Source organism: Vicia villosa, unplaced genomic scaffold (genome assembly GCF_029867415.1).
Source record: "Vicia villosa cultivar HV-30 ecotype Madison, WI unplaced genomic scaffold, Vvil1.0 ctg.001989F_1_1, whole genome shotgun sequence".
Lineage (NCBI taxonomy): Eukaryota > Viridiplantae > Streptophyta > Magnoliopsida > Fabales > Fabaceae > Vicia > Vicia villosa.
In genome coordinates this window covers 4,125-13,379 of record NW_026705801.1, presented here as the reverse complement: position 1 = coordinate 13,379, position 9,255 = coordinate 4,125, and the positions used below count along the sequence as shown (strand labels likewise).

At 37.4% G+C, this 9,255-nt stretch overlaps 1 protein-coding gene and 1 non-coding gene across 2 annotated transcripts; one reads left to right on the top strand and one right to left on the bottom strand.

Moving 5' to 3' along the window:
* Positions 1 to 552: 552 nt before the first annotated feature.
* Positions 553 to 888, bottom strand: LOC131637393 (uncharacterized). Its single transcript, XM_058907982.1, has one exon. The coding sequence runs from the start codon at positions 886 to 888 to the stop codon at positions 553 to 555; it is 336 nt and encodes a 111-aa protein (XP_058763965.1).
* Positions 889 to 7,095: 6,207 nt separating this feature from the next.
* LOC131637400 (small nucleolar RNA R71) lies at positions 7,096 to 7,202 on the top strand. The gene has a single exon (XR_009294327.1). It is a non-coding gene; the product is annotated as a small nucleolar RNA R71 (small nucleolar RNA).
* Positions 7,203 to 9,255: the final 2,053 nt, after the last annotated feature.

Here is a 9,255-nt window from a genome sequence, read left to right as displayed (position 1 = left end):
AAATTCACCTGCATGCACGAATCAATAATATATACAACCAGAATACAACATAGATAAGCATATTTTAACACCACAACATGACATTAGCAAGTATTTCATGCATCCTTTCTCAAATCCCTAAACCCCAAAAATCTCCCAATGGATCAAAACCCCATTTTCTATCTAGGGACTCACCTTAGGTTGAAGAAGTAGAGCTGGAGCAAGGGAGATTTGAACGAAAATCAGAACTTCGGGACAGATTCTTGGACATGCAAGGATTGGAGTTCTTGGAGTGGTCTTCTTTCTCTTCTCTTCCTTTCCACGTTTCTATCCTTTTCTTCCTCTAACAAAAATCTGATTTTGTTCACAATGAAGAGAAAGTTGCCTAAGCCAAACAATTCCTTATGTCTAATTAAGGGTACAAAGACTAAGATGCCCTTCAACTAAGTCTTAATATCCATTATGCCATTTAGTTCCATCTCAACTAATGTCATTACTATTTATTCTAAGAAGAAATAAATAGGATATTACATTCTCCCCCCTTAATTAGAATTCGTCCTCGAATTCGAAAACTCACCAGAACAATTGAGGGTAGGATTCCCGCATCTCTGACTCAAGCTCCCACATAGCTTCCTCGGGACGCGTCTCATCCCACAACACTTTTACAAGAGGTATCTCTTTGTTCCTTAGAGACCTGCTAGCATACTCCAAAATACCGCAAGGTTGTGGATCATAGGAGAGATCTGGTTCTACTTCGACAGAATCTGGGAGGATAGGGCGGAAAGTGTCAGGCACGAACCTTCGGAGTTGAGATACATGGAACACATCATGTGTTCCCGATAGTGAAGGTGGCAACGCTAACTGATAAGCCACTTCGCCTACCCGACTCAGAATCTGGTACGGTCCCATATATCTCGGACTAAGCTTACGCGTTTTGAACGGTCCTCCCAATCTCAATCTCGGGGTAACCTTCAAATACACGTGGTCTCCAACATCGAATTCCAAGGGCCTCCTCCTTTTGTCCGCATAATTCTTTTGTCTATCTTGGTCTTTCTTAAGATTATCTTGAATCACCTTGACTTTCTAAGTGGTTTCTCGTATAATCTCTGGTCCAAGAATACTCTTTTCTCCCACTTCAGCCCAACACACAGGAGATCGACACTTTCTCCCATATAGAGCCTCATAGGGATCCATACCCAAACTAGCATGGTAATTGTTATTATATGCAAACTCTACCAAGGGTAAATGATCTTTCTAACACCCACCTTCTTCCAGAATACAAGCTCTTAACATATCTCCAATCGTCTGGATGGTTCTCTCCGTTTGTCCATCAGATTGAGGATGATTAGAGGTACTCATATTTAGTCTAGTCCCCATTTCCTTATGGAACGTCTTCCAAAATCTCGAAGTGAACTTTGGATCTCGATCTGACACTATACTAGATGGTACACCATGCAACCGCACAATTTCCGTTATGAAAAGTCTCGCGAGATGCATCACCTTATGAGTCGTCTTTACAGGTAAAAAGTGAGCAGACTTAGTCAACCTGTCCACTATTACCCATATAGAATCATATCCGCCTCGAGCACGAGGTAATCCCACAATGAAGTCCATAGAGATAGAATCCCACTTCCACACAGGTATCTCCAACGGCTGCAACATTCCGCCTGGTCGCTGATGTTCAACCTTAACCTGTTGGCAGATAGGACACTGTGCTACATATTCTGCAATCTCCTTCTTCATTCCTGGCCACCAGAAGTCTTTCTTCAAATCTTGATACATTTTGGTCGATCCAGGATGAATATAAAATTTACTCTTGTGGGCTTCATCGAGAATCAAACGCTTTAGTTCTAAATCATCTGATACACACATCATTCTCTTAAACAAAAGGATTCCGTCAGGTGCTCTAGCAAAGTCGGGCATGTTCTCACTTGCTTGCAATTGCTCGTCATATCCTTGAGCCACTCGAATCCTCTCTCGCAGTTTGTTCTGAATACTCAAGTTACTAATCAGTACACCATCGGGTGTCCAATCAAACTGGAGGTTGAGGTTTCGAAACTTCTCTAATAATCCATGCTCTAACATCATAAACTCTGCAATCCGAAATTCCTTCCTACTTAAGGCATCTGCTACTTTATTAGCCTTCCCTGGATGGTATTTCAATTCGAAATCATAATCTTTAAGATACTCCATCCATCTCCTTTGTCGCATGTTCAACTCTTTCTGATCAAAAAGGTACTTCAAGCTTTTATGATCACTGAACATCTCAAAGTGAACCCCATACAAGTAGTGTCGCCACACTTTGAGTGCAAAAACTATTGCAGCAAGCTCAAGATCATGGGTAGGATAATTCTCTTCATGAGATCTCAATTACCGAGATGCATAAGCCACAACTTGACCGTCTTGCATCAACACTCCGCCTAAGCCTTTCTTAGAAGCATCACAGAATACTTCATAGGATCGGTTTGGGTCTGGAATCACCAACACAGGTGCAGTATTCAACTTCTTCTTAAGTTTCTGAAAACTCTGCTCACATTTGGAGTCCCACTCAAATGTAACCTCCTTTCGAGTAAGTTTTGTCAATGGTAGTGCTAACTTAGCAAATCCCATGATAAATCTCCGATAATAACCTGCCAAACCTAAGAAGCTTCTGACTTCTGTCACACTATTCGGTCGATCCCAATTCACCACCGCTTCTACTTTAGAAGGATCCACCGCCACGCCTCCCCCAGAGATGACGTGACCACGGAAACTTACTTCGGATAGCCAAAATTCACACTTACTGAACTTTGCGTACAATCGTTTCTCTCGAAGAGTAGACAACACAATCCGCAAATGCTCTTCATGTTCTTCGGGAGAACGAGAATACACCAAGATATCATCGATGAAGATCACTACAAACTGATCCAGGTATGGTTGGAAAATTTGGTTCATGTAATCCATGAAAACTGCCGGAGCATTAGTCACACCAAAAGGCATAACTAAAAACTCGTAATGACCATACCGAGTCCTGAATGCAGTCTTAGGCACATTTGAGCTCTTTACCCGAATCTGATGATACCCTGACCTAAGATCAATCTTTGAGAACACACTGGCTCCTTTCAACTGATCCAGGAGGTCATCAATCCGTGGTAAGGGATATTTGTTCTTTATGGTAACTTTATTCAGCTGGCGATAGTCGATGCACAAACGCATACTTCCGTCTTTCTTCTTCACCAACAAAACAGGAGCTCCCCATGGAGAAACACTGGGCTGAATAAAATGCTTAGCCAAAAGCTCTTCTAACTGGCTCTTCAGTTCTCTGAGTTCAATAGGAGACATCCTATACGGAGTGATGGAAACTGGGGCAGTACCAGGAACAAGATCAATTGAGAATTCCGCTTCCCTTTCCGGAGGAAGTGAAGTGATATCCTCTGGAAACACATCAGGAAATTCACACACCACCGGAATCTCAGACAACACCATTCTTACAGAAGGTTCCTTGGAAAGAACTAAAAGAAAAGATCTTTCTTGAGAAAAGAGATAATTGACCGTGTTGACCGTACCTTCTATCAACTTCGTAATTGCATCATTGGAAGAAGTCTCTTCAGCAGGAATGAATATGGCCTTTTCCTTGCAACCAATATATACCGAATTAAGAGATAACCAATCCATTCCAAGAATGACATCGAGTCTCTTGAGAGGTAAACAAATTAGATCGATCGGGAAGTCACGACCATTAAAAGACACTGAACAATCCTTACAAATTAGTCGGGCTTCCACGGTATCATCTGTTGCCGAAGAAATGACCATCGAATCGGATAAAGGGATGACTTCCAAACCAAGTCGGCAAACACACTCGGTAAAAATAAAGGAATGAGTAGCTCCACAATCAACTAAAACACACAAAGGTTGGTCGTTTACATAACACGTACCCGCAATGAGATTGTTGTTCCCCTTAGCCTTCCTCGCATCTAAGGTGTACACACGTCCTATAGTCGTCTCAGGAGCCTTCTTCTTTCTAGGACAACGCGGAGAGATGTGACCCTGCTCGCCGCATTCGAAACAAGTAACTGGGGCGAATCTGCAATCTCCGGTATGCCTCCTCCAACACTTGTCACAAAAAGGAGGTCGAGAGGATTGGTCACCAGGGCCTTGTTTCTTCTTTGATGGAGAATTGTGGGGCTTTAGGTATTGAGTAGATCTCCCTTGTTCCCTAAAATTGGTCTTGTTCGGGTTCCTCTCCTCTTGAACCCTCTTCAAGCTGTTCTCCGCAACATAGCATTGTTTGAAACATTCAGCATATGTAGTGAACTCCCTCTGGGACACACTATGGGCAATGTCGGCCCTCAAACCCATCAAGAATTGATCAATCTTCCATAACTCATCAGGAGCATAAACAGTCTGTCGTGAGTAATCAGCCATGTCTTCAAACTTCTCAGCATACTCAGAAACAGACAAGTAGCCTTGCTTAAAGTTCTGGAACTCTCTTTCCCTTTGGGTTCGAACACTGTTAGGGAAATACTTCTCCAGAAATGCCGCCTTGAAATGGTGCCAGTCCTTAGGGATCTCCTGGGTAGTGAAATAGGTAGATGCGGTATTCCACCACCTAAGAGCCGGTCCCTTCATCTTTTGCGTAGCAAAGATCACTTTCTCTTCTTCATTACACTAGATTGCCTGGAATATCCTTTCCATACTAGCCAACCACTCATGAGCTACCACCGGGTCTAAGCCACCTGCAAACTCTGGAGGATCCATTCTGAAGAAAGCACGAAAATCTGGCCCTATTGCAGCTTGTGGAACAGGAACTGGAGCAGGAGGTTGTTGTCCCTGCATCCCTTGCATCATCTGCATCATCATCTGATTATGCTGCTGCATCTGTTGCATTATTTGCTGCCAAGGTACGCCTGCATTTCCAGCTTCTTGCTCGGGATTCACATTCCTAGTTCTGGGCCTTCCGGGACCTCTGCGTTGCTCAGCCGTCTCCCTGCTTGTCCTACACACGAAATTAAGTTGATCAAGCTCAATGCCATAGGTAAGACATACGGAATCATGCCGGCTATACACATATGAGGCAGAATTGTACTGCATTATGATGCGTCTTAGCAAAGTCGAGGATCGACCTGCTCTGATACCAACTGTAACACCCCACACATATTTGTCTAGAATAATATGCATAAAGTATTAAATATGGTTTCATAAAGACAACAATTACATAACGTCGCAGCGGAAAGATAATAGGACATCATAAGTACAAGGTACTAAAGCCGAATGTATCCTGGCCAAAATGATAATACATCCACAGTAGTATAATATCCAACAAGGTACTAAAAAGGCACGAAACAAAAATCAAGAGATAACATCTAGCAACAACGTCAAAGGACTAATCCGCCTTGCCTTTGCCACGATCTTGTAATGGAACAAAAATAGGTAGTTATACGATAAACAATAATAAATAAATACATGAAAATACAAAATTATCCTCAGTTTTGGCGCCAAAAATTACTTAGGAGATTTAACAACTTTAATTAATAAGATTTGCTTCCATTTATAAAAATATCAAATACTATCGCTCTCTCCGTGTTTATAAGATCCTCTTGAGTTTTTTTCTTGTCTCTTTTATAAGAATCTCTTTAACTTTTAAAATGTATTAATTATTTGTTTTCAAACACACCCCTAATTATATCACATCTTTATTTGCAATCAATAATAAATACACACGTATGAAAATCAATTATTTCTCTCTCCTAAAGATAAATTTATAAAATTATACAAATAATCAGTAAATTTAATACTCTAACCAACTTTATTAATTAGCGTAATTTATCTACGAAATCTTATATTTAGGGACGGAGGTAGTAATATATAGGTATATAATTTTAATAATATTATCCATTTAATGATTTTTTTAAAATAAAAATATTGCAAAATTTTAATAATTGTACATGTTAATATAATTGAAGTATCCTTGTCAACCAAATGAGAATGAGTTAAAATACTTTGTGATGTGGTTCGGAAAAGGCGTTTATGTGGCTTTACGTGCTTAACAATTATAATAAATTTTGATGATGACAAAGAAAATAAATGGTCAAGGAGAATAAATGATCAAAATGTGGAGTAAGTTATATATCTCAAATATTTTCTAGGGCTGGAGTTAGCTAGTGATGCAGAACGTATTTTTCTTTTTTAAGAAAAATATGACATGGTAAACTGCAAACCATGCAATTTTTCTTTGGAGTAAAACCACACATTTCTATCTAAAGATTCTGGTTTTTATTCAAATTCTCCACAATAAAGCTATCTCGTTAATTGTTTGATTAATTTAATAATTCCTAGACCATAAACTACTTATTCATTGCATGTATTAAGTCAACAACTGCAAACTCCATGTGTCATTGTCAAGAACATTCAGAAGCCGCCAATCTCGATCATCTAGAATTTTAAAAATTATGTTTTCCAATTTAAAATGTTAAAAATTATGTTTTTCAGTTTAAAATTTTAAAAATCATGTTTTGCGTTGAATATGCTGTGATTACTTTTTTATTAAAGCATTATGGGACTTTCATCTAATTCTTTATAATATTTGACGTATACGTTCATTATTTTATTTTCATTGACAACTGTGTATTTTATCTATTGTATGTTTGTCTATAACTATATAAATAAATATTATGAAAGTTTGCTAATTACCAATGTGGTCAAACTTGTAAGTTTATTTGAAATGTTAAACTTATAAGTTTGCTAATCATCAATTGTGAATGCTAAAATTTTTAAATAATTTTGAGTTAATTAAAAGTTTATTGTTATAAGACATTTTTTAATCGGTCAAAAGTTGATTAATTATTGTTATAACATGATTTCAGACCGATCTCCATATTTAGGAGGCTTGAGGAAACAGGATATGATACCGATTTTGCAAAAAATCTCCCAAGTCTTCTCAACCTAGTCTCTCTTTCTTCATAGCCTTTATACTTTCTAATCATGCTACAGATTTCAAGTCTTTTCAAAATTTCACAAGGGGTTTAAGTATCGGGTAAACTTAATAACAAGTAGAAAATCATGCATAAAAGACTCGACAACACATGCATAACACTCAATATATACACTACACTAAATGGTGTGAAAAACCACTTCTCTACACTGTGATGCAGACAAATCCTCATCATATCTTTATACATCTTCTAAGCTTCAAAAAGGCACTCGCCATCTTTCGGTCTGAAACAATTTATTTGGCTTCGTAGCATAACCGTTTTACTTGGAGAGAAATAATATGCAAAGTATGCCTTTTCAGTTTATTCTATGTAGTTATGGAATTTGATGACGGGGACTACATCTAAGCTCTGGTTCAGTCCCTCATGAAGTTCGAGTACTTGGCATACAATCAATGAAATGGGGAAATAACAAAAAGTTCCTTAGTTTATACAACGCAATAACGAAGTTACGATATTTACTAACCTAGTGATCTCCAGCAACGACGCCAAAAAGTTGATAGCTCCGCAAGTGCACGGAAATATCATAGTAATATAAAAGAATGTCGAACCCACATAGACCAATTATCAAATGTGTCGTTATCTATCATTGCTATGTAAATCTAAGGCTATCGATAACAATTTTGGATACCGAAGAAATATAGTAAGCTAGTTTTAAGAATTAATATAAAGAAGGAGACCGGAATGCGGCCCTCATCGACCAACAATACTCACGAAATTTTATTTTTTTATAACTAAATTCAGATAATTTTTTCTCATAAGAAAATAATTAATTTAAATGAGCCGTTTTTTTTCGCATAACCGAAATCGGCTTCTAGCCAAAAATCTATGTTCTCGCTTTCGCATGTTCAACATTGTTAAAGTGCAAAGCTATATTTTTACAAATTAATTACTTTTAGTTATTCAAAAAGTTATTTCAAGTTGAAAATTAAGTTTAAATGTATTATCGATTTTCACATCACCCAATACCGTATTTTAATCGCATAAACGCCCGCTTTCGTGTGTTCGTTTATATTATTAAAATCCCTTCCTGAAAATAATTATTTTTACAAATTAATTAAAAGATGCTTTCACAGTGCCTATAGCCAAAATATGATTTTTATCAAAGTCGAATATAGGTTCTGTTCTTTCAAATTGGAACCATAATCTTCATGTTACGCTTTCGCAGTAAACATTTTAATTAAAAATAGATTAAAAAAGTCCCTAAAATAATCTCAATTTAATCATAATTTTTACAACTCATATGCGAGCAACGTCAATACAACGATCCTTACATTCCGAGCTCTAAGAGTTTAGTCGGACATCTTACAAACAGAACAAAAACAATACTGATAATAAAATGTAAACATTCTAAGCATAATAACTATAATAATAAAATAATATAAGCACATGCAAGTGGTAGTTAAATAATAAAAGCAATAAGTAAGAAACCTTAAAAAGCACTGATCAAACGTAATAATAAAGAAAAGTTCCAAAAATTGGTACTGAATAATCTTTGAATTTTTTTTTTGGAAATCTGATGCCAGCAAGATTACAACTCAGACAATTCAGATGTATATTGAAAATTTGCATTATCCAAATCTAAGATGCACTTATCTCTTAGTATGGGAAAATAAACGCTTTTATAAAACTAAATTATTTGCTTAATATAAATACCAAAATCTTCGACACCCAAAATTAAATCCTAAATGTCTATTTATAGAGCTAAAATTCTTACAGGAATTGCATTAAACGTGCAAGAGTAGTGGAGAAAAATATGGGAGTGAGAAAGATGAAGGTGCATGTAGTGAGCGTGAAAATCGACTTTTTAGCGTCATGACCTTTTCAAAAGAGGTGTTGTCCAGGTGGGCTCACGGCGTCAGCCTAGTTGACTGCCTACCCATCAGCCAGTGTTGCTGTTTTTTTTTCTTTCTTCATTTCTTCTCCTCGGCTTGTGGAGGGCCCATCATGCCAAATCTATCCTTGCATTTTGTCGCGTTTTTTTACCACTTTCTCACACCAGCATAAAACTATAAAAAGGGTAAGAAAAAAACATAAAATAGCATGCAAATCGAGTAGAAAACATGATAGATTTCTAAGTTATCAAATTTTAGATTGTCAACGGGACCGGCTAAAGCGAATTTTGTTTTGTAACGGTGGTTGTGTTTATCTTCCTTGAACTTGCTCTTTTCATTAGTTCGTAGTATTAGAGATGTCTTGATAGGTAGAATTGTTGTTTTGGTTGGCTATTTTTTTAGTGGATTTTTGCTCTTTCTCATTTCAGGGCCGACCCAAACAATTTGGAAGCCCCGTTCAATTTTAAAATTAG